The following is a 27,342-nucleotide window of genomic DNA, read 5'->3' as shown; positions in this document are numbered from 1 at the left end:
ATTATATAAATACCAATAATTATTATTATTTTGTTAAATCCAGATACAAATCACTTTACAGATTTCAGAAACATCATTTAAAAATAATAATAATAATTAAAAAAAATAATAATAATAATAAAATTAAAGCTTACCACAGAGTCATAACATTGAAAGTGGATGTTTATTTCAATGTGTAAGGAAAATGGTCTCTTGTAGAATAGTAGAATAAATCCAGAAACAGACCACTTGCTGTCCAGCATAAGAACCATTTTTGCTATATGTGTGTTTGTGTTTTTATTATATGTGTGTTTGTGTTTTTGTTATATGTGTGTTGTGACACAGAGGTACCCAGGTAAGTGTCAAACTGTTCAAACATTTCACTATTTTCTGTGGGTCAACGCCAGGGGACAACTGGTACCATAACCAGTAAAGCAAGCTGTAATGGTTATGGTGCTTACAAACCTGGATTTAGGTTTGGTTTGGCTGCAAATCCAAAAGAGCCACCTCTGGTAAGAAACACTGGTAGATCTTTAAATCTTCTTATACTATTTTAAACTGGTTTGTAGGATTTATAATTTCAGATACCAGTTCTAAATTTTGGCTCATGGATTATCTCCAGTAAAATGTGCTGGTTCATGGGTTCTCTCAGTGGTGAAAAAATGTCCAGACTGTAAACCATGAACTTGGAACCATGTTTCATCATTGGTAGGAGCCTCTTCTGCTGAAATGCAAATGGATATGAACATTTACTGTAACTTTATGTATAACAAGCTTGTGTTTTGTGCTTCATTTAACAAGTAAAATTTACATTTTGTAATTTGTATTCTTTATTTCTTGCAAACACATTTTCTGGTTGAACAGTTAACAAATATTAACTTTTTATAACATAAAAAACATTGGGTAGACTCCCTATTGAACTGTGCTGCTCATATTCATGGTCAATCATGGGTTGTGATGTGTGTGTACATTTATGACACCATAGGGCATATATTATTTATTTATTTTTTTATTTATAAAATATTTTACCAGGAAATATACATTGAGATTTCTCTCGTTTTCAAGTATGTCCTGGGTCCACAAATCATTGCATTGTTACAGTTAGTGTACAATAAAATACAAAAACAATATTAATATACAACACAGAATTTAACATAGAACAGGTAGGAAATATATAATCAATCATGACAGGTGCATTCTGTTTTGAGGTATGTAGAGAGGGATCTCTTAAAGGACTTTAAGCTTAGGGAAGATTTTAAATTGTGCGGGAGGTCTTTCCACAATTGCGGTGCTCAGTAGGAGAAGGAGGATCGGGCTGCTTTCTTTTTGTATTGAGGTAGACTAAGTAAAGTGTTGGTACTGAATCGGAGGTTATAGGAAGTGGGAACAGCCGGGGAAAGCATTGTGTTCAGGTAGGGTGGGAGTTTCCCAAAAAAAGCTCTTAAACACAAGGCTGGAAAGTAGAAGGGTGCGTCTGGATTCCAGCGACAGCCAGTTTAGTTATTTTAGCATGTCACAATGGTGGGTCCTGTAATTACATTGTAGCACAAATCGGCAGAACAAGTTATACAATGTGTTGAGCTTATTAATGTGGGATTGCGATGCAGATGCATATACTACATCCCCATAATCAATGATTGGCATCAGCATTTGCTGTACAATCCTTTCCTTTACTGAAGGGCTTAGGCAGGATTTGTTTCTGTACAGGGCACCTAGTTTTGGATAAAGTTTAGATGCAAGCTTTTCTATGTGCAGGCCAAAAGATAAATTGGGGTCTAACATCATACCCAAGTATTTGAAAGAGTGGACTGCAGTCAGTGTGCCATTTGAAATTGTTTAATTGTTTTGATGGATAGGTGGGAATTGTGTAATTTGTGTAATTTAGGTACTGTTCCAATTTATATATGTGTGTGTATGTGTATTTACAGTTGACTCCACACTTGTAGTAACTTTACTGTACAGGTTTTAACATCCACATTTTTTTTGTATAGTGGCAGTATGTTTTCCAGGTACATCACTGCCCTACCAACCCTAAAGGCATGGGTTTAGGAATTATATTTTGCTTATATTTGTTTTTTGTTTTTGTTTTTTTATAGCAGTTCGTGTGTAGATATGATCTCATGAGTGTTCTACTAAATATGTATATCACACCATTGCCTTAACTACTTTCCATGGATGAAATGTATCATTATTATTATTATTATTGGTATTTATATAGCGCCAGCTTATTCAACAGCGCTTTACAATAAAAGGGGGATTTACCAAATGAGACAATAACAAAATGTAACAGGAACATTAGGTAGTTGAGGACCCTGCTCAAACGAGCTTACAATCTAGAGGAGGTGGGGTATTAAAACACAATAGGAAAGGTATTGAGAGAGACAGCAAATAGACATGGTGGGAAAGTGGCAGAACTGGAGGTGAGAGTAGAGTGTGGCCCTGTAGGAGAGTTACTCTTGGAGGCCATACGCATCCCTGAAAATATAGTTTTTCAGGGACTTCTTAAAGGATTGAAGACTAGGGGAGAGTCTGACAGGTAAGGCAGGCTGTTCCAAAGGAAAGGAGCCGCCTGTGAGAAGTATTGCAGGCGTGATTTGCAGTAAGGCTGCGAGCAGCAGACAGGAGAAGGGTCACCAGTAGAGCGGAGAGACTGAGAGTGGGCATAACTATAAATCAGTGAAGAAATGTAAGAGCGGCTAGCGTTGGTTAGAACTTTATAGGTAAGGGTTAGTATTTTAAATTGACACCTGTAGGGTACAGGAAGCTAGTGTAAAGATCGACAGAGGGGTGAGGTGTGAGAGGAGTGACAGGAGAGAAAGATCAGCCTGGCTGCAGCATTCACCACAGATTATAGGGGGCAGTACGGCTTCTAGGGAGACCAATTCGGAGAGAATTACAGTAATTGATGCAAGAGATTACTAGAGCATGAACAAGCTCCTTGGCAGCATCTTGCATAAGAAAAGGGCCAATGTTTTTAAGTTGGAATAGATCGGTTTTAGCAACAGACTGGACATGAGGCGCAAAGGTGAGGCCAGGATCAAAAGTGAAAGCAAGCTTGAAAGGATGGGGTGAGGCAGGTACCGTCAACCTGCAGGGAGAATGAAGGAGGAGGATCAGTGTCATGAGAAGGAAAAATAAGAAACTCAGTTTTAGAGAGATTGAGCTTCAGAAAGCGGGAGGACATCCAATCAGAGATAGAAGAAAGGCAAATGGTGACACGTTGCAGGACAGCAGGGGAGAGGTCAGGGGAGGGGAGGAGAGATATATCTGGGTGTAGTCAGCGTACAGGTGGTAGTGGAACTATACAGAGAGAACAAAAGGGGACCAAGAACTGAACCTTGAGGGACTCCGACTGAGACAGGACGAGGAGAGGAGGTGCTGCTGGAAAAATAGACTCTAAAGGAGCGGTGGGATATATAGGAGGAGGGCTGTGTCACAGAGACCAAAAGATTTTAGAGTTAGGAGAAGGAGGCCATGATCAACAAAGGCAGTCAAAGGCAGTAGAGAGATCAATAAGAATTAGTATGGAGTACTGGCATTTATATTTGGCTGTGATTAGGTCATTTGTAACTTTAATAAGAGCAGTGTCAGAAGAGTGTAGGGGATGGGGTGAAAGCAAGATTGAAGAGGATCGAGGATGGAGTTGGAATTTAGGAGTAAAGACAAGTCTTTCTAGAAGCTTTGAGGAAAAAAGAAGCAGGGATATGGGACGATAGTTGGAAGTGGAAGACAGGTCTACGGATTTTTTTTTAGGATGGGTCCTACAGTAGCATGCTCAAGGGGAGCAGGGGCAACACCAGATGAAAGAGAGCAGTTTAGGATGTGTGTTAAGGATGGTACAAGACATGGGGTGGGAGCTCTGATGAGGTGGGAAGGTACTGGATCAAGCGGACAGGTGGTGGAATGAGAGGAGAGGAGAAGCGCAGCCACCTCCTGTTCAGTAGCTGAAGGGACGTCTTGGAGGGTAAGGGTGGTATGGTCCAAGTGAGGTTGAGATAGAGGGGAGAATTCATTCCTTAACTGTTTAATCTTGTCAGTAAAGTAACCTGCAATGCTATCAGCTGAAAGATTAGTTTGTGGGGTGGCCACAGCAGGGCAAAGAAGAGAGTTAAAAGTATTAAAGAGATGCCTAGGATTGCGGGAGCATGACGTAATGAGAAAAGAAAAGTAGGACTGATTAGCAAGAGTGAGGGCTGCACTCTATGAGCACAGGACAAATTTATAATGTAGAAAGTCTGACAAGGTGCAAGACAAGGTGCTGAACGGGAGCATCTCTGCAGGTAGCGGGTTGACTTAGTGTGCCACGGTTGGATGTGCGCCCTCCTTGAGGAGCATGCTTGGAGTGGGGCTGCAGCATCTAGGGCAGAGGTTAGGGAAGCATTATATGAGGAAATAGCCAGAGAGGGACAGGAGAAGGTAGGGATGGATGAGAGTTTGGAATAGAGATCAGCTGAAAGTTGCTGAAGGTTAAGAGAATTTAGATACCTCCTGAGTTACGGGGGTTAGGAGGAGGATATTGGGTGTGGGGGCACTCAAACAATATCTTTCTGATATCTGGTACCTGTCAAACTGTGGGATCATCTAACTCAGTCTGTGTAATTATACAACTATTTTACCTGCTGCCTTTTTCAGGCACAATACATTAGAAATGGTGTTTATAACCCTTTACAAAGTTATCATTTTCCTGTTATTTGTTGCTTTTTACATCTAGGCATTGTAGTCCTTCCCTCAGTGTTGCTTTAACATTCTCCTGAATTGTTTCATTTTCTTTGATTTCTGCATGTCTGTTTTCCATATGATTTGTATTTGGGGGTTGCATTGTTTCTTACTGTTAAAATTTTTCCTCAATAAAAATCAGATTAACAAATAAAAAGAGTGTCTATGAAGATAGTGGAAAAAATGTGCAGTAAACGAATGGTAAAATTGTCTATCACTGAGGAGTAAATTGTGTTTTGAATGGAGGTAAAATTTATATTTTCAATGTGTTATAATAGTACTGTTAAGCACCTGTTAAGCCATTTTCAGTTTTGTTTTTCAGAGGCGCAGTCCTGACGCATTTAATGGATTCCAAATGTTTTCCTCAAAGAAGATATTACATTCTAGTATAAATAGCCAAAAATGTAATCATGGGGGTGTAACTCAATGTATCGGTCTCTGAAATTGAACCTCTGGATTAGAATACAAATTTCTGGGATATATACAGTAAACAGCAAAATGAAAATTTGCAGATATCACGCAAGACCTTCTGACTTAAATGTGACATGCTCTTACTGTGTGGCTGGTGTCTCCATGAAGTCCACCTCTAGTGGCTGTCAGTATGATGGGCAGTAGAGGCGCTTCTGCTGCACTGACCGATTAAAACTTGGTCACATGATGCAGACGCTTATGGAAGGCTTGAATGCCTACACAGTACTCGCCACGTTTGCACATTAAGTCCCCAATGCTCCTCTATGAGGATTTAGCCTGGGGAGGAGAACTAAGCAGTGCCAAGAGAATTTTGGTGCTGGAACAAGGTGAGTCAAATTGTTTTTTGTTTTAATCCTCCATATGACTGGGTGACGGGTCTTAATATTACTCTAATAATACTATTAGATTATTACTCTGTATTCTGTAAATTGAAGTGCGGAAAATCACGGGTGTACAACTCTTACACATGGTCATAGTTCCACTATGCAGTCATGTCAGTGCATATTCCAAGTGGAATATGTTTGTTTTTGTAAAAAGTGCAATGACGGTTTTCTGCTAGTGGGATAAATGGAGTTGATAGTACTCTAAAACTGAAGACTGCAGGAAACCTACTAGATCAGTAGTTCCCATCCTTTTTTCACTTGAGCACCTCTTGGCAGCCCATTTACATGATTTGTACCTCTCATATTATCAAAATGTTTGTAATTAATAGAATTGCTGTTACTTCAAATATATAATTTATTTTCTCTGCTCCATTTCCCCTTTTTCTCTGCCCGATGCTCCCGCTGCTTCTCCCATTCCTCAGGCTCTCCCTATTTCTCCTCTGCCCAAGGCTCCCCTATTCCTCCTCTGCCCCTGCTTCTTGCTGCTTCTCACAGTGCAGATAGAAACACTAACATACATGCAAATACACACACATACAGTTGACTGACACACTGATACACACACTGACATACATGCAGATGTACAGACACAGATAGAAACATAGAATGTGACGGCAGATAAGAACCATTCGGCCCATCTAGTCTGCCCAATTTTCTAAATACTTTCATTAGTCTCTGGCCTTATCTTATAGTTAGGATAACCTTATGCCTATCCCACGCATGCTTAAACTCCTTTACTGTGTTAACCTCTACCACTTCAGCTGGAAGGCTATTCCATGCATCCACTACCAGTAAAGTAATACTTCCTGATATTATTTTTAAACCTTTGTCCCTCTAATTTAAGACTATGTCCTCTTGTTGTGGTAGTTTTTCTTATTTTAAATATAGTCTCCTCCTTTACTGTGTTGATTTCCTTTATGTATTTAAATGCTTCAATCATATCCCAATTCTTAGCCCCTGACGAAGGTGTTCTAATACACCGAAACGCGCGTCGGGCGTTGGCTCTTTTTTTATTTTCACTTCATCACTGATTTGCTCACTTTAGGGACACTTTTGCTCACTATGGGTATTTAGACCCTCACTGGTTAATACAATTGTCTTCACTTTATACAGTGCTGTCCATACAGTTAGTGTGACGGCACATTAGGCAGCAATTGCTCTATTTTAGAGTTAGCTACAGATTAGAACACCCTCGAAGGTGTTGGGAGGTAACTAGGGACTGATGTACAGCCTCTCGGTCAGATAGATACCAGATGAGTCAGTTTCCAGTCTCCACTATATAGATATTAGGGGAGTTGGTCTCCAATCTATATCTCCCTCTGTATAATTAGCAAGGAAGGAGTTACTTTAGCTGCATCACGTTTGATGATTGCAACATTGTATTGAGCTAACACTGTGGCTTCCTACCCTTTGCTTTTCCTATTGCTGCTAGTGTGTTTTTATGGGAAATTTTTGTTTGCTTTTGGTAACCAGACCACAGCTACAAACACCATTTATTTATCGGTTAGGCTACAGCTACCGATAAAGGGAGACTGTTTATCGGCAAACTATGCTATTAAGGATCCATTAAAGACAGCAGTCATTTTTTCTCTGCATAAGTACCGATATTTATTCAGTAAGGAGTCGTTTATCTCCTACCTCCCACCGTTTTCCCATAACAGGACATTACTGTAAGGCTTAGTAGGCACGGACCTCCAAGTTGTTCAAATATACCAACCTGCCAGTTAATTAATATTTCTCAATTTCTATCATATCCCCCCTGTCTCGTCTTTCCTCCAAGCTATACATGTTAAGATCCTTTAACCTTTCCTGGTAAGTTTTATCCTGCAATCCATGAACAAGTTTAGTAGCCCTTCTCTGAACTCTCACTAAGGTATCAATATCCTTCTGAAGATAAGGTCTCCAGTACTGCGTACAATACTCCAAGTGAGGTCTCACCAGTGTTCTGTACAATGGCATGAGCACTTCCCTCTTTCTACTGCTAATACCTCTCCCTATACAACCAAGCATTCTGCTAGCATTTCCTGCTGCTCTATTACATTGTCTGCCTACCTTTAAGTTATCAGAAATAATCACCCCTAAATCCCTTTCCTCAGATGTTGAGGTTAGGACTCTATCAAATATTCTGTACTTTGCCCTTGGGTTTTTACGTCCAATATGCATTATCTTGCACTTATCCACATTAAATGTCAGTTGCTACAACTCTGACCATTTTTCTAGTTTACCTAAATCATTAGCCATTTGGCTTATCCCTCCTGGAACATCAACCCTGTTACATATCTTCGTATCATCAGCAAAAAGACATACCTTACCATCAAGACCTTCTGCAATATCACTAATAAAAATATTAAAGAGAATGGGTCCAAGTACAGATCCCTGAGGTACCCCACTGGTGAAAAGCCCAAGCTTCGAATACACATACTTGACAAAGTCGAAACATTGCGGTACCAATTAAAGCTGCTTAACGTATCACAGTGAGTACCGGAGATTTTTCCCTTAATACATGTTCTATGGGGTATGCTGACCCATACTCGGCTGGCACCCTGTGTTATTTATGATTGAGTGCAACCCTCTTTTCTCTTTTGGAACAGATATAAACACTGCCACACATACAGATGTACAGACACATGGATACAAACACTGCCTCACAATAAGATATACATACACACAGATGCAAAACACTGCAAAACACACATGCAAATAAACAGACACACATATGGAAACAGTAACAAACATGCAGTTGTACAGACATACTGATACACACACTGACACACATTCAGATACACAGATGCAAACACTGGCACAGATACACATACTGACACACACGGGTACACACACTGATACAGATGTACAGACAGACACAAACACTGCCACACATACAGATGTACAGACAGACACAAACACTGCCACACATGCAAATACACAGACAGAAGGATGCAAACAGTGACACACATACAAGTGCATAGACACACTGATACACATAAGCAAACTGCCACACATACAGATGTACAGACAGACACAAACACTGCCACACATACAGATGTACAGACAGACAAATGCAAATACTGCCACACATACAGATACAGGCAGACAGATACAACACTGCCACACATGCTAATACACAGACAGACTGATACAAACACTGACGCATATACAAGTGCACAGACACACTGATACACAAAAGCAAACTGCCATACATGCAGATGTACAGACAGACACACACACTGCCACACATGTTGATACACAGACACATCGATGCAAACACTGACACAAATGTAGTTGCACAAAAACACTGATACACATTCTGCAACAAATGCAGATGCACAGATACACACAATGACACACATACAGATGTGCAGATACAAACACTGCCGGACATGCAGATACACAGACACATAGAAACAAACAATGAAACAAATGCAGTCACACACACACACACACTGCCACACTTGCAGATTTACAGATGCAAATACTCACACACATACAGATATACATCATAACACATACAGATACACACAGATACAGACACTGCCACACATGCAGACACACATACACTTGCAAAGATATACTGATAAATATACTGACTTACATACAGATGTACAGGCACACAGATACAAACATTGCCACACATGTAGATACAGACATACAGAGACACACGCACACTGACACACATGCAGATACATAGACACACAGATACAATCAGTGGCACACATACAGACATACACATATGCAGATACACATAGATACACACTGACTCATGCTGATACACACACATGCAGATACACACACAGACATACCAATACACACACTGACACACATACAGATATACACAGACACACAGATACACACACTGACAAACACAGATACAGTCATACAGAAACACACACTGACACATACAGATGTACAGACAGACATAAACACTGACACACATACAGATACACACACGGACATGTACAGATAAACAGACACACAAATACACACACTGACACACATACAACCATACAGAAAAACACACGGACCATACAGATACAGAGAATGATACACAGAGACACAGATGCAAACACTGACACACATACCGTTGCACGGACATATTGATACACACACTGACACAAATACAGATATACAAACAGATACAACCACTGCTACACATGCAAAGACACCCACACTGACATACATAAGTACACACACAAACACACAGATACACATACTGACCAACATACAGATACCCACACACACACACACATACTGACACATACAGATACACACTGACACACACACAGATGCACACACTAGTCCATAAAGCCTCACTTACCTTCTAGTTATAATTAGTAGACTGCAGGGAACATATTTCTCTGCCAGAAGCCACTAGTCACTACTAATATAATGAATGTAAAGATTCTGAAAATGTCTGTTCACACCCTGCTTTCAAACAGTACAGGAAGTTAAAATGGTTGATATCATTCCTGCAGTCGGGGAGGAGGTGGAGTGAATGGACGCTACCTTTTCACTGCTAGCATTCCAGGGATTTATTAATACTATTATAGCAGATTTAAATACCTTTATTTTAGAAATATATCATTTAACTGCATTTACTGTATGTGGGCGGTATGCTGAAATACAGAAAATTATTTTTAGATTCTGTTGCCATGTTTAGTAAGCTGTAATGCTGTATTAATACTTTTAGGGTCCTTACAAATACCCATAAACAATATATTTGATAATTGTATTTATTTTTGTCATATCTACTGTATGTGAGGAAAAGTTGCATTGCTTTTATACAAACATTTCAGACCCTGTATGAACTATTACGGGCACTGTATACAGTCTAAAGAGTTTCATTTCCCAAATATTTTTATAAAGGATGAATGAATTAGTGAAAAATAAAAATGGTGTAAATGTATATATTTGTATTTTTCAAGTTCCTCTACAAAGCAATATATACACAAAATTGATGTATTGTGCTCGGTAGTGAAAGGCAGGCCCGGACTGGCCATCGGGCACACCGGGCAAATGCCCGGTGGGCCGCGGTGGCCATGGGCCGAGGCCGGCAGGGGAAGGTCCCAGAACTTCCCCTGCCGGTCTATGCAGGGCCGGCACTATCCGAGCGCCGGCCCCGCTGTATTCCATGATGGGCCGGTGGGGAGATCAGAGATCTCCCTCACCGGCCCACATGCTGTCCAATGCGGCTGCCGGCGGGGAGAGAGGGAGGGAGGGAGCCAGCCTGCCCGGAGAGAGGACCCGGCGGAGCTCTAACTTGCAGCTCCGCCGGGTTTCTCTCGCGAGATCCGGAGCGTTGCCATGGCAACGACCGGATCTCACGAGAGTGAACTCTAGCCCGCAGGCTAGAGTTCACTCACCACGAGGACCACCAGGGAACACTGCCACTCTGCCTCCCAGTCCCAGGTACCAGTCCCCCCCCCTCCCAGGCTAAAGGTAAGAAGGGGGGACATAATGCCTGTTATTTTATTTGTTTACCCCCCCTACACACAAAATCCATTCTAACATTTATGCAGCACTCTCACACACATCACCCGCAGCACTCTCACCCATCACACTCAGCACTCTCACACTCAGCACTTTCACCCACAGCACTCACACCCATCACACACAGCATTCTCACACACAGCACTCTCACACACATCATACACAGCACTCTCACACAAAGCACACACAGCACTCTCTAACCCATCACACACAGCACTCTCTCACACACACACACACAGCACTCTCACACACATCATACACAGTACTCTCACACACATCATACACAGTACTTTTACACACATCACACTCAGCACTCTCACACTCAGCACTCTCACACACAGCACATTCAGCACTCTCACACACAGCACTATCACACCCATCATACACAGCACTCTCATACACATATCACACAGCATTCTCACACACACCACACACAGCATTCTCACACACACCACACACAGCATTCTCACACACATCACACACAGCACTCTCACACACATCACACACCGCACCCTCACATACCGCACCCTCACACACAGCATCCATCACACACAGTATCCATCACGCACACATACTGCACCCCTCACATACACACAGAACCCCCCCAACACACTGCACCACACACATACACAATAGTTCCAAACACACACACACACACACACACACACACACACACACACACACACACACACACACATATATATATATATATATATATATATATATATATATATATATATATATATATATATATACATACATACACACACACACATGCTGCACCCCTAAACACATTACATTCCAGACATACACTAGATCCCTTACCCAACTCTGGATCATCTACACACATACACACACTAGATTCCTGTATACACTCTAAATCCGTTATAAACACACACTCACTAGATCTCCTACACATTCTGGGTCCTTCAAATACACACTAGACTCCTATACACATACACACACACACACACACACACACACACTACACTCTTAACATACACACTCTGGATCCCCTATACACACACATACTACACCCCTAAACACACACTTTCTACAAACACTACATCACCTATACACACACTCTATATCCTGTATGCACACACTTGCTACATCCCTTTACATACATTCTCTACAGCCCCTAGCCACATATGCATCACATTACACCACAGACACAACATGTCTAAAACTAACCTTATTACACAATACCACACCACAATAAGCTCACTCTACACACACGCAATACCACAAGCAGACTCCAAACACATGCACAATACTCTTTCCTGGCATTTTTGTCTCCTAGTATCCATTTATAGAGACACCAGAGACAAGTTGCAAGGAAACACAGCGCAAGCATGTTATTAAATTTGCTTGCACTGTGCAGAACAAATACAGGTTTTTTTTCTCATGCTAGAGCTCTTCAGCAGAGCTCTGCGCATGGTCTGCCCTGGAAGAGCATTGAACCAACATGCTCACTTTGAGAGGGGGCGTGCTTGTCATTGGTGATGACAAAACACACCTCCTCTGCCCCGCCCCCTTCTTAGTGGGCCACTGTGATAAAAAAATGCCCGGGCCGAATTTTTCTCCCAGTCCAGCCCTGGTGAAGGGGTTATCCATATTTAAGTTTATTACCTTCTATTTTTTAAAATATACCTGTGGATTTGTTAACCCCAGAATTTAGGTTACCAAAAAGACTTGGTTCAAAGAGCATCCATCCATCATTTAATAAAAAGTGAGAGGATAAGCAACAGGCATATCCTGATAAATATATTATAGACCCTTTCCTTAAAACAATAATACAATGTTATGTATTGAAATATCTTATTATTAGATCTTGAAATGAGTTGGCACTGCACACTCCTTTTATACGGAATTGTATTACACAGTTTTGCAATTTCTGAATCATCATTGTCTGTAAAGAGCTCAAACACATTTTTGTGGTTACCGAGATCATTTCCTGACTGCTTATAGGCCAATACTGTTGCTAAGAAGATCAGGCTTTCCTGCAGAATCATTAATTTCAATCATTCAATTTAATCTAGACGTTCATATTCATACCCTGTGTTGCATATGATGCTTCTGTTTTACTCTTACATTGTGCAACAAATAAAGTTACCAAAAGCTGCCATTTGAACCATATACTTTTTTAGATTTTTCCACCTAGAGTATAAAGCTGCACTTTCTTAATCTTTTTATTGCTCGCAAGAGAATCATATAAATGTTGGTGAGTCAATGTAGGTTGTTAACAAACAATGTGTTTTTTTCACAAATGAATTCCAGTTCTGCTTAGATTTGCTTTATTCTAAATGGTTATTTGCATTCTAATAAGAGTTGTGACTTATGCAAATTTGAATCATATTTGAAAATGTCCACTGGCCTCTACTAAGAAAAAACACCTAATAATACTAATCTGTAGACAAATAAAAAAAATGATTGTGTTATATTTATACACTCAGGAAGAGACTCATGATTTTAACCCATGTACCCAGTAACCTTTATACTGCGGCCCATTGAACCCAAAAATATCGGAAGACTCACCACTCCTTCTGATAATTTTTTTGCACAGTGAACATTTCCTAGCATTAATGTTTAGTCACCCTGATATACACGCAGATTACACTGTTAAATCAACTAATGCGGATACTTAGGGCTTGAAGAAATGCTATCGCCTCAAATGTTGAGCTTTTCTGCCTATTTATTTATTTTTTATTTTTATTTTATTTAAGGAATTTATTCACAAAAACAGGGAAAGTAGTCAGGGTACAGAAAAAAGGAGGTGGGGAGGGGTACAGTGGTATTGTTACATCAATTCTATATAGATTCAAAGACGGGTGTTCCATTTAAGTTTCGATTTGCCCCTTCCAGGATCAACTTCTTAGTCATACACTAGATTGAGAAGGCCATTTGTTAGGAATTTTCAACACCCTCCTACTACTATGCGCCATATGACATACACATTCCCTGGTTTATTATGCTGATCATTTACTTTGTTCCATTACATATTTTTAACCAGACCCATGGGGACAGTCAGCTTAGCTTTCTCCACCACTCAGTCCCGTAGAGTTTCCCGATCTCCATGTGTTCCATTCCGTCCAGGAATGTGCCACCTGTTTATTGGGTGGAGAGTTGTCATAATATAGGGTTTGATATGTAGATAGGTGATAGGTTTACACAAATGAGGTAGAGCGCCATTTATACATTTCATTTCCCAGAGTGTAAGATTACTCGTTTTAGCGACCAAGGTTATATTGCGTTCGGTGTTCTGTGCCAGAAAGGATTTTAATTGGATGTAGGAGTAGTGTGAAGCTGCGGGAAGATCACACCTGGTTCTCAATGCATTAAAGTCTAAGAGTGACATATTAGAATATAATTATTGTAGGAACTTGATTCCACAATCGGACCATGGTTTGGAATGGAATGTTTGGATGAAGAAATAAAAAATTATGTGCAGCAGGGGTTCCAAGGCCAAAACATACAATCGTGGGGACAGTGGGCATCCCTGGCGAGTACCATTGGTAATGGTAAATGCAGAGGAGAGGAAGCACATTTGAAGTACCTGAGCTAATGGGTCACTATAAAGTGCAAAGACCTGTGTTAAAAACTGAGGGGGGAATCCATATGAAAGCATTGCCTGTCTGAGGAACGATCATCCAATGCGGTCAAAAGCTTTTTCTGAATCTAGTGCTAAAAATAGACCACCCCGTCTGGTGCCACTCAAATGTTCCATAATCCGCGTCAACTTCCTAGTATTATCAAGTCCCTGATGTCCAGTCACAAACCCCGTCTGGTCATCTTTTATCAAAGTTAGTAGTATGTGGCTTAGACGATTAGCTAAGATTTTTGCTAAAAGTTTTGCGTCGGTGTTTAGTAGAGAAATTGACCTAAAGTTTTTGCACTCGTCCGGGGGTTTGTCTGGTTTGGGTATGGTGTCAATAGTGGCTATGAGCATCTCCGATGGGAGAGTTCCCCTAACCAGGGCTTGGTCATATACTCATAATAGGTATGGGGCCAATATTCCGGCTTATTTTTTTATAATAGGCATTGGGAAAGCCATCAGCTCCATGGGACTTACTACTAGGTAATGCCTGAATCGCATCTAATATTTCTGTTAAGGTAAATGGTTGAAGTAGCTGATGTTTTTGGGTGGCCGTTATTTTTGGTAGAGGGATATTCATCAAATTACTTTTTATTGAGGCATCCTCTGGAGTGTGAGTGTTAGGATCTGCCTTCAAATTATACAGCTTCGGGTAGAAACTTGCAAACTCCTGACGAATATCTAGCGGGCTGATTTTCTTACTATCGCCTTCTCCTATTATGTGATTTTTGCAGAAGCGTATTTGTTTCGTTACCGGGCAGCTAACATCTTGGTAACTTTCCCGCTGTGATCCTTGGAAAACTCCTAGTCCTTAATATAAATATAAAATAAAGTAGAGTATTTTTTAGAGCATTTTATGTAAAAATGTTAGAACAAATTATAGGTGATGTCAATGTTTTATTACATGGTGTAACTTCCAGAGAAGTGACAGTTCTCCCTTTATAGATTCTGCTATAGATTGTAGTGTATTATTATTATTTGCTTACTCCATTCTGACGTTCTCCTGCATTACATCCTCTGTGTGATCTATGTTTAAAATAGGAGTGGGGTTGTCATGCTAGCTTTCTGTGCTGAGAGCTAACTCCCAAGATTATATATATTCCTCTGATCTGCCAACTAAAAGCCCCGTTTCAATTTATCTCTTAACTTCACTCATTGTAATAGGCCAGGGATAGGCAACCTTCGGCTCTCCAGATGTTGTGGACTACATCCCTCATAATGCTCTTACACACATAATGCTGGCAAAGCATCATGGGAGGTGTAGTCCAAAACATCTGGAGAGCCGAAGGTTCCCCACCCCTGTAATAGGCAATTTCTTTCTCATCTCACATCCTCGTTTACCTTATGTAAAGTATGCCCCACTTCCTCTAGACTGAAAGTTGTTCCAGTAGAGCTTTTTTGTTTTCTTTGCACTAAAATTCACATAAATATGGTGTGATTTGCTTGCATGTCCTATCTATGAATTGAACAGTGTTATGGACTATATTAGTGCATTAATAATAAAATACCGGTAATACAAATAATAATTAAACAGGAAAGTGTTTAGAATATTGTCAGAACTACATTCAACATTTAATTCAGTTATTGTTTTCATTGAATCATTTTTAGGTTACATATAATTTAAGAAAGAAATGAAATTACAGTTTAATTTTTTTCCCTTGTTTTACATGTAGTTATACTCATCTTATGATATCTTATTGGGGTACTACAGTGGAACAATAGTTCAATATGAAGGCCTATCTTTCTACTATGCTCTTGTAGCAAATACATGGTATGAAAAGATAGCCTTATGGAGTAGTGACCTATGTTTAGTCACATAGAAAGCTGATATCCTGCAAAAATACAACAATAAAAACCATAGAAAACATATAGATGAGAATGCAATATCCTATGGTTTATTATCAGATGTAATGCTTAATTTTCCATGTTGTATTACTAATATCATGCAGTGCCATCTGTACCCTGTACACAAAATGTCCACATACCACCTAATTCCAGTGCCCTAAGAATTGTAATGCAGGTGGGAGGGACGCAAATGGAGCAGACCAGTGATGCAATTGTGTCACTTGGTTCCTCCCCAAAGGCATGGTTTGTGACACATTGACCAACTTGGGAGAAACATTCCTGAACAGAAAAAAAATATTACTGTGTAGTTTACACTAAATTTAACCTATCATATGATGCCTAATGAGCACTGCGAGTGGATGCCTAGAGTTGTTGCTCCACATTCTAAGATTTTATTGTGTGCTATACTTCTATCATGGCATCTTTCTGTCATTTCCCCTTTTTATTGTCACCGATCAGCACTTTTACATGCACAAACAGGCCCCTGTGGCCATAGCCATACATTTACCCCTTTTGGCAAAGTAAGGCAAGAATGCTAAATAGGACCATATGGGGTGGTCATTAACTTCCAGGCATCTTCTTTGGAGATGCAACACTTAAGCAGGCAGATATCTTGTGATGACCTATGCAGCAAGCCATCGTGAGTTGTGAGTTGCATGGGTCATTTATAATACTAGACAAACTAGAAGTTACTGCTCCAAATCTACTTATAGGCTGCCATTGGAAAAACGGATGTACTTTCTGAATTAACAACATGACTCCATTAACCATTTCCAGGACTTAATATACTTTCTTTTATATTTTCCTTTGCTACGTTTGCCCAAGGAAGAGAGCAAATGTTTCCCATTACAGTAAGAGGCCTTTACCTACCTACATATAGTAAGGTCTGTAAATATTTGGATACTGACACAAGTTTTGTTATTTTTTCTGTTTATCAAAATATATTCATGTTCCGGTTAAATAATGAATATGGGCTTAAAGTGCAGTCCTACAGCTTTAATTTGAGAGTATTCGCTGCCAGTTTGGAGAAAGGGTTTAGGAATTACAGCTTTTTAGTATGTACCCCCTCTTTTTAGAAGGGACCAAAAGTAATTGGACAATTGACTCAAACGTTGTTTCATGGACAGGTGTGGGCTATTGTTTTGTTATTTTTTCATAAATTAAGCCGGTAAAAGTTCTGGAGTTGATTCGAGTTGTGGCATTTGAATTTTGAAGCTGTTGTTGTGAACCCACACATGCGGTCAAAGGAGCACTCAATGTAATTGAAACAGGCCATTCTTATATACCAAAAAAAGTCCTGCGCTCACACTTACACTGATTATTCACCTTGCTTCCTTAAGCTTTAGACCATTCTTAGCCTGCAATTTTTTTTTTAATTCATCAGAGCGATATCAGGAACATTAGGAGTGCCAAATCAACAGTTTGGTACATTCTGAGAAAAAATGACTGGTGAGCTCTGCAACACAAAAAGGGCTATACGTCCATAGAAGACAACAGTGGTGAGTGATCGTAGAATGCTTTCCATGGTTAAGAAAAACCCCTTCACAACATCTAGCCAAGTGAAGAACAATCTCCATCAGGTAGTCATATTATTATCCAAGTCTACCATTGTAGCTGTACTTACCCTTTCCAGGGGCCGGCCGAGGTCCTCTGTTCAAGCCGCGCGCGGTCCTGCTGCTGCACGAGCCGCGCGCGGCTCATCCGCTGTCTGTGACAGGAAGGCGGGCAGTGACCGCGAGAAGCAGTCACGTGTCCCGCCTGACTCTAACAGCGCGCCGCGGGTATCAGGCGCGCTCTTAAAGGGACAGTGGGAGCCTAAATTGACAAAGGCCTCCCATTGGTCCCTGTCATGCCACACTCCCCATACACTTACCTTTTGGGGGCGTGGATATGACAGGGGCCAATCAAAATAGATGTTTAGGTATATATACTCACCTTTTTCCCTTAGTTCCTTGCCCTATCGTGGTTTCTGTTTCAGTTCCCTTTAGCGCTTGTTGTGTTCCTTCGTACTTGACCTTGGCTTTGTTATCTCTTTATCCTTATCTGTTCTGTTTGCCGGCTTGTTGTTTACTGTGTACCAGACCCCGGCTAGTCTTAGTTTACGCTGTCTCTTTGTGCCCTTGACCTCTTATCGCTCCTGACTCTGTACTCCTCTCATATATGTCGAGTCCGGCCATTCTAAGGTCCGGTAGACGTATCTCCCCTCTGTGTTGTCTTCTGTTGAGTTGAATCCTGCGTGTTGGGGTATATTTTCGTTACAACCATAAAGCGAAGACTTCACTAGAGCAAATAAAGAAGATTCTCCACAAAGTGCAAACTATTCATAAGCTTTAAGAATAAAAAGGTGAGAATAGGCTTTGCCAAAAATTATCTAAAAAGTCAGCCAAATTCTTGAACAGTATTTTTTTGACAGATGAAACTAGGATGAGAAAAGTATGGAGAAGGCTTGGAATGGCTCATGATCCAAAGCATACCACATCATCTGTAAAACACAGTGCAATGGCATTGGCATGCATGGCTTCCAATGGCACTAGGTCCCCTGTGTTTATTGAGGATGTGACAGAAGCAGCCGGATGAATTTTGAAGTGTATAGGGATATACTGCTCAGATTCAGCCGAATACAGCAAAGTTGATTGAACGGCTCTTCGTTTTACAGATGGACAATGACTTCAAATGTACTGCGAAAGCAATCAAGGAGGTTTTTAAGGCAAAGAAGTGGAATACCCTGCAATGGCTGTCAATGAGTCAACCATGTGATCTCAACCCATTTGAGCATGCATGTCACCAGCTGAAGACAAAATTTAAGGCAGAAAGACAAACAAACAACAACTGAAGACAGCTGGAGTATAGGCCTGGGAAAGCATCACACAAATGAGGAAACCCAGCTTTTGGTGATGTCTATGAAGTCCAGACTTCAAGTCATTGTCCGCAAAAGATCACATATTAACATTTTAGTTATGATTATGTTAATTTGTCTACTTCCATTTGAATCTCTGAAATAAGGGACTGTGTTTGAAAATGGTTGCAATTCTTAAATGTTTCACATGATTTTGTTCAACCTCTTGATACTCTCCACTTAAATTGAACCTCAGGGTGTTTCATTTCAAATCCATTGTGGTGTGTTTTACACAATGCACTCCACTCGTTGGAGAGGCTTCTTTGATCTTCTGTAGACCTTTATAGGAGAGCCTTCTTTGATCTTCTGTAGGTCTTATTTTCTGTAAATAAAATAAATATTTGCTATAACATTCAGCAGTTCAGTCATTTGGTTGTTCAAATGATAGTTTCCATTGATAAAGGTGATAAGTGAAAAAAAATATGGGTTCATTTCTCTTAATGGTCACATTGTCAGCGTGCTACATTAGTCCATGTTGAACAGTATGGGCAGCAGTTCGATATGTTACTGTGCTGGATACATATCTACATAAATGCATGTCTGAAAAGAGAGTTCAGACTTTCTGACATCTGTTTTCGCTGTCGATCCACAGTCTGAAGCGCTCTTCAATTTTGCAACAAACTAGTAAACCATTTCTTCTTGACTCCAGAATGGCAGTCAGATCTCTCCTTCGATTAAGAAATTTGTTAACCCACATAAAAAAATTATATCCCTGAATATTATGTTTTTGCAAGTATTCATCCAGAGAATTCCTTATTCTTCTTACTTTAAGAACAACCCTTTCCTTTGCCTTTAGAATAAATCTCTTTTCTTCCAGTCTAAATGCATGACCTAGTCTCCTATGTATAGTACTGTTTGTGAATAGAAGATTTTTAGACACTGCTGTCCAAATATATTGAAACATTGTCCTATGTGCCTGTATATGCTGTTGGGGCATTGCAAGCTAATTTGTCATGATTTTTAATCTAGCTAAATACCTCTCCAGCCAAGTACTATCCTGCTCACATTGAATTACTTTACAGAGTTTTGTGTCATCTGCAAACACAATTGCAAACATGTCTATTTCAAGTTTATTTGTTAAATAGAATGTGTCCCAGAACAGAACCCTTAGCGACACTACTTACCACTTTTGTCCAGCTTGCAAATTTACCATGAATCACAACACTCTGTTCTCTATTTTAAGGCCAACATTCTACCCAGGAACAAGAATTTTCGTCAAGACCAATTTCTTTAAATTTGAACACTAATCTATCGTGTGGAACTGTATCAAACACCTTGGCAAATACAAGTAGTTCACATCCACTGCAACACCCTGATCTATACTTCTACTTGCTTCTTGGTAGAATGCAATTAGGTTAATTTGACATGACCTATGTTTCATAAAACCACGCTGATTATTACTAACTGTTCTTCCCAATGAATTTCTGAATATTATCCCCTAATAACCCTTCAAATACTTTCCCAGCCACAAAAGTTAAGCTCACAGGTATATAATTTCCAGGCAAAGATTTTAAACCCTTTTTAATATAGGAACCATGCCTGCCTTCCTCCAATCCTCCGGTGCAATTCCTGAAGGAAAATCATCCTGAGAGTTTAAAAACCAGAGGTTCATTTATTTGCAAACATAACTCCTTAATTACTTGTGGGTGAATATCATCTTGACCTTGGGCTTAATTTAGATGCTGTACCCCTAGTCTTGAATAATCAAATCACAATTGTCCTGCAAGTCTTTTGCAGCAATCGTTTACGTATCTTTTGCTATATGTTTCTCCTTAATAATATATATATATATATATATATATATATATATATATATATATATATATATATATATATATATATATATATTTTGAGGGAAAATAGTTATTTAAAATTTCTGTCTGTTCCTTCCTGGGCTTCATTAACTATCCTGAGTGAGTTATCAGTGTGTTTCAAGAACCTAAGACGCTAAACAAAGGATGTCACAATTAAAATATTCCACATGCACCCTGTAAATCCTGAACTCAGCGGAAAATATTTTTTGCACTGTGGTTAATAAATAACAGTGTATGTGAAGCAAGCAATTTAGATCTTAAAAAGCAAGCAATTTAAATCTTAAAATATGTAAACTGAGCCAAAATCATAGATCATACCCATCTTTATATGATGTCGGTTGAGATTCACAAACATCGTACCACATAAAATGTGCATCTTGCGTTTGTTTCTAATACAGAGATTTGCATTCCTCAGTTACGTACTATCACAAATGCAAAAAGAAGGCAGCTGGTCAGGATGTGTGTTTTGCTTCTAAGGAATCATTAGTAATATTTCTTGTGAATAGATGCATATGCTAATTGATAGACTTTACGAGCAATGTGATCACAAAACAACTAACTTATTTATTGTAATGGCACTGGGCAACCGCTTAAAATGTAATTCGGAAGTTACTTTAAAGATCTCAACTTGAGATAAAAACAAATGTTAAAAAAAAGTTTCGTTACGTAGGCTGAAAAGAGACGTGTCCATTAAGTTTAGCTTTTCTCACATCTCTTTATTGCTGTTGATCCAAAAGAAGGCAAAAAAACCAATTTGAAGCACCAATTTTGCAACCCCACAATAAACATTTTTTTTTTTCATTTTTTTTTTTTTTTTTAAATGCTGTCAAATAGGGCGATATTATAATGAAACCCCTTTCATATGAGCAACCAGTAGACAATAAAACAGTAAAAATGAGAAAAAAAGATACATTTAGACAGGACTACGGCAGTGTACATGATATTGCCATTTTGGGTAATATCCAGGGTTAGTGAGGTATAGGGCTAATGGTGCTATAGAATGTAACTCAACTTTTCCACTATTTTCACTAGCAAAGGTCTACCTTTGAACCACGCAAATATTTGTACAGCATGAACATGCACAACATTCACCTTAACTTGCAGGAGCTTTGTGTGCTCATAGAACATTGCTTCAAGTGATGGAGATTTATTGGAATGTCTTGAGTGTGTTCATATTGTCCAAGTACTTAGATGCTTCAATGTGGGAACTAAACTTCCTCATATGACATCATCAGGAAGAGAGGCAGAGCTTGGGTGGTCCAGAGAAACCAGAACACTTAGCTCCATAAACTATGATCCAAAGTCATATAATTTGCTTGGCTATCTTAGGGTTAAAATTACGGTGGATCTTGATAGCTGCTCATCAACTCAATGGTAGAGTGGGTTCCTTTGTAGTATTAATAATAGGTACAGGAACTAAAGGTTGGCTTTTCCATAATGCAATTTCATGAATATACAACCCACCATCATTGTTACTATGATTTTCATTTTCTTCCTTCATGTTCCTAATGATTGAAACACAGTAACATAACAGTAAAAGTAACATGGTCAACATGTATGTTTCTCCTTTAGCTTATATGTTGTTCTCTTTTATCTTTTTTTAGGACCTTGTTGTACGTGTTGTGTTCATACTTGGTAATCTAACGGCAAAGAATAACAAAGCCCGTGAAGAATTTTATAAACATAAAAGAAGCATAAATACCCTACTATATGTGTTACACTTTTATTGTGAGCTTGATCGAAAGTTACAAAAGACTCATAAGAAAGAGGAATTTAAGAGGCCGTCTGAAGTTGAAGATATTCTTATAAAGGTGATAAGGTTGCTGGCCAACCTCTCTGTACATCCTACCATTGGTACTGACCTGGCTGCTAATGAGGGTTGTGTTTCATTGTTAATGCAAATTTTAGGTAAGTTCTAGTGCATATTTTCCACTTATGAAAGGTCGTTTAAATGTTCTTAGCTTTAATGTCCAAATAAGTAGTTCAAAACACTTCATGCTTGGGCAAGTGGATATACAGATGTAGAAGATATCTGCCATTATTAGGAGATCCAGCTGTATCTGCTAAATATCTGCTATTAAATTCCAATCATGCAGCAAATATACTGATAGGGATAACTATTTTATGGGCGTCAGATCCCCAGATACGTGGTTGTCGAGCTATGGTTTTCTTACCCAGAAGGCCAAATTAAATCTTCAAACCTTCTGACGATATGGACAAGAACCATCATCCATGATTGCAGTTTTGTGCTGCAATGGTTTGTATATTACAGTCTCTGTCCTTAACTCCAAAAATAGAAAAGGGAAGGCGTTTCTAAATGGTACTGGCATGCGTTTCTCAATGCATGTTCTTTTACAGTTGCACATTTGTAAATACCCTTTGCAGTGTTCTATTGTTTCATGAACTGAGATTGGAGATAATCTCTTCTACAGAACAGAATAGAGTGGTGAAATTTTAATATACAAGTACCTATTGCCTCTGTAACAAAAGTTAAAAGACAATTTAGCGGCTCTTTAACATGAAATGGTGAAGGAGAAAGCTAATAAAATACAGCAATGAAAGGATATGATTAAAGTCAAAGGAAATCTATCTTTCACAAAATCTGGAATCAAAAATCAGTACTTAAAGCAGCGTTATCCTACATTTAGATACTTGTGCTAGATTACATGAACATAAACATATTGCTTATTATTGATTGGATAGATTACCTTACAATCAGACATTGATGGCCTCTGTGTAGATATATCTTATAGGGAATCATCCCCTTTTCGCTTATAGCTTATGTGACCACTGGTGATCATTGCTTGTTGGGGACTGAGCTGAATAATATTTTTGTCACTTTTCCAATGTTCTTTTTACCCTGCCACTAGCCATTAAACCCTGACTTTATTAAATCTATCCTATCCGCTGATTGTTTTTTTTTTGTTGTTGTTGTTTTATGTTTAGCCATACCAGGTGTGCACTGAAAACACGCATAAACACAACACCTCAAGTATATTTTCATCTCTCTATTGACAGCCCTTTTCATCCCTACTCTTGAATAAAGGTGCTGGACATGTGTGAGAGCGCCACATTGCCCACTGGATAGGGCAGCTCTGTCTATAATATGAAAATGATTGTAAGATCCTACAAATTTATAGTCCTGAAACCGTATCAACATGGTACTTTTATAATGTAAATTGGTTGTGTGTGAGATTTGAGAAGCCAAATTCATATTGTTCATAAGCAGTGTTACTGCCAATGACTTTCCATTATGTAACTCCATCTATAGTCTGGCCCCCCCCAAAAAAATGCCTCAATTTGATTTCTTTTAGCTCAAATAAAAATTTCCTGCTGTTAGTCTTCCATATATTTTCACCTCTGCACCCCCTTTACAGAAGTTTGTGGTGTTGTAAAAATGATCTTCTTGGAAGTTAAAATTGCTAGGGTCCACAGTTTAAAGGGGGTTCAAACGTGTGGTTTTCTATTGAAGTTTTGCTTCAATGATAAGACTTCATTGTCTCAGACTGGAAAATAGAATTGACTTACAAAAGAAAAAAAAATTGTACACTGCCAAGACTGGCTACAGACAGAGCCAAAACTGTCTGGGGTTTCACTGTAATACTATATGCTTCCATTTATTCAAAGCTCGCAGCACCTCATAATCATAATTTTGATATTAAAATTATGTCTTGCTTTGTGTATTTCAGAAAATTATAAGGGCATGATTAGTTTTTACAGTACAGTTGCACTTACCTGATATTTATTTTAAAAATCAATAATGGAAATTGAGAGTCTCTACATTAAATAGGAAACACCACTCACAGCGATAGTGAAAAGCCTGCACAAACTAGTGTCAAATCTTTATTAGAAATATATTATTTTGTTACCCCCACAACTAGGGCAGGCATGCTGCCATGCATGGAAATATGAACATATGTGGACATCACAGGCAAACCTTTGACTGCATTTTTTCCATGTGTCTCTTTGCCTCAAACCTGTAACTTTCCCTGTGTATTTATAAATCGGAACTATATGAGATGTAGAGCTCTAGAATTTTTTTTTTTATATTATGAAAGCATAAACAAACATGCAGTTATTAACATTGACTTTAAGGAGGACTTTATGCATTATTATACTCAGGGTTGGACCTCCTGTCTATATTTTAATACATCATGTACATAAAAATAGGCCTTCTTCACTTAATTTGAAATCTAACCATTGCAATATGTTTTATTGCTCTCGGCACCAGAATACAAGCCCATTGATGAATGTGACGAGTTGGTGATCAATACTGTCGCAACAGTCAACAATTTATCCTACTATCAAGGTGACAGCTCTGTTATTGTAGTCAGAAGACTGGATATTTCTAAACGTAAGCCTTCCTTTAGTTTTTTATTCTGCAGATTTCTCGTGTATCCATGTTTGCTGTATTTCTAATAATTTTTTCTCACTTTGAGGTCGATTAACTTGAAAAGCATTACTTTACTGAAAAATCCCTCAATGTTTTGTAAAGGAAGAATTAAGTGTAATCACAATAGTGTATTTTGTACATTTTCCACACAGTAGGGTGCAGAAATAATTTTTCATAAAGCATGATATAACTGAATACATTTGTGTCCTTCCGCAATGTAGACGGCAGAGTTTTCTAAATTCCAGCAGCAATATGGCAAGATTTTTTTTAATCATTTGCTGTTGAAATTAAACATATTTGCAAAATTACCACATTTAGTGCTGCATACAAAAACAATTTAGCTAAACTAATGTAAAGAGTTATTCCTATGCTGAGATTATCGTTTGATGTCGATTTTTTGAGTTGATTATATGGGATGAATGAGCTATCTTTACTGATAGATGTTCATTCTACCTGAGTAAAGGAACTGAGCAGATGGGAGAAGAAGAAGTGGAGTGGTGAATAAGTAAAGAGATAAATGTAAGTCAAGGATAGAAGCAGGACCTGGCTGAACATCGGGCAAACCGGGCAAATGCCCGGTGGCGCGATAGCCAAGGACCAAGGCCGACCAGGGAGATGGCCCGTGCAGGGCTGATGCTCAGTCCCTTGATGGGCCGGTTAGGAGATTAGAGATCTTTCTCACCGGCCCATTGCACAGACAGGCAGAGCGGCGCAGGCAACAGCTGATCTCACCTCCTGCTGGGGGCCGACCATGTGCTCTTCTCCCGCGAGCTTCGGTTACTGAGAGCGTTGCCGCGAGTTGCAATGGCAATGCTCTCAGTAATGCCGTAGCTCCTCGGAAGCAGCAGCCAGAGTTCTCACTCAGCCCACTAGACCACCAGGATATCTCCCTCCCTTGGCCAAAGAAAACAGAAGGGAGGGTGGAACATATGTCGTGTTTTTGTTTAGTTTTGTTTTTAAAGTATTATTTAATTTAGCATAATACATCATTTATGTATGGGTATATATATATATATATTAGTATTATTATGAATTGTACATATATTTAATATTCCAAGCCCCATTCCTGTAAACAATACAAGCTGTACACAAACTAAAGCCCCCTATACAAATACACACACACCAACCCCTGTACATACACACTAAAGCTCCATATATATATATACACACACACAAAAACACACACACACACACCCCTGTACATACACACTAAAGCCCCCTATACATACATGCACACACATCCCTGTACATACACACCAAAGCCCCCTATACATACATACACACACACACTAGCCCCTGTATGTACAAACTAAAGCCCCCTATACATACATACAGACCAGCCCCTGTACATACACACTAAAGTCCCCTATACACGCACACAAACACACCAGCCCCTGTACATACAAACTAAAGGTCCCTATATATACACACACACAAAATAGCCCTTGTACATACACACGAAAGCCCCCTACACACACAAACACACACACACACACAGACACACAAACATCTCCTGTACATACACACTAAAGCCCCTTGTACAAAAACACGAAATCCCCCTATACACACAGCTCTTGTTCATATACACTAAAGCCCCCTATACACACACACACACACACACAAAACATTGATTTGTCTGTGGTCCTTGAGGCCAGGGATCCAAGACTGAATACAAAATTGTCAATCCCCAAGTTTGTACTCGCCTTTGGGCTCTACAGAGACGTTACCTGTTCCATGTACCCCCAGAGGCGGGAGGAACTGGATCT

The 27,342-nt window shown here is 39.3% G+C and overlaps 1 protein-coding gene across 1 annotated transcript in view; it reads left to right on the top strand.

Annotated features, from left to right (window-relative positions):
* Nucleotides 1-27,342, top strand: part of ARMC2 (armadillo repeat containing 2) — a 183,759-nt gene that overhangs the window by 135,514 nt on the left and 20,903 nt on the right. The window contains exons 13-14 of the mRNA XM_063443529.1: nt 22,788-23,091; nt 25,415-25,537. Of these exons, the coding sequence (XP_063299599.1) occupies nt 22,788-23,091; nt 25,415-25,537 (427 nt within the window). The remainder of the gene's footprint in view (nt 1-22,787; nt 23,092-25,414; nt 25,538-27,342) is intronic.

This window comes from Pelobates fuscus, chromosome 2, assembly GCF_036172605.1.
Source record: "Pelobates fuscus isolate aPelFus1 chromosome 2, aPelFus1.pri, whole genome shotgun sequence".
Classification (NCBI taxonomy): Eukaryota; Metazoa; Chordata; class Amphibia; order Anura; family Pelobatidae; genus Pelobates; species Pelobates fuscus.
Note: the sequence above shows the minus strand (reverse complement) of the source record. Positions and strands in the feature narration are given on the sequence as shown.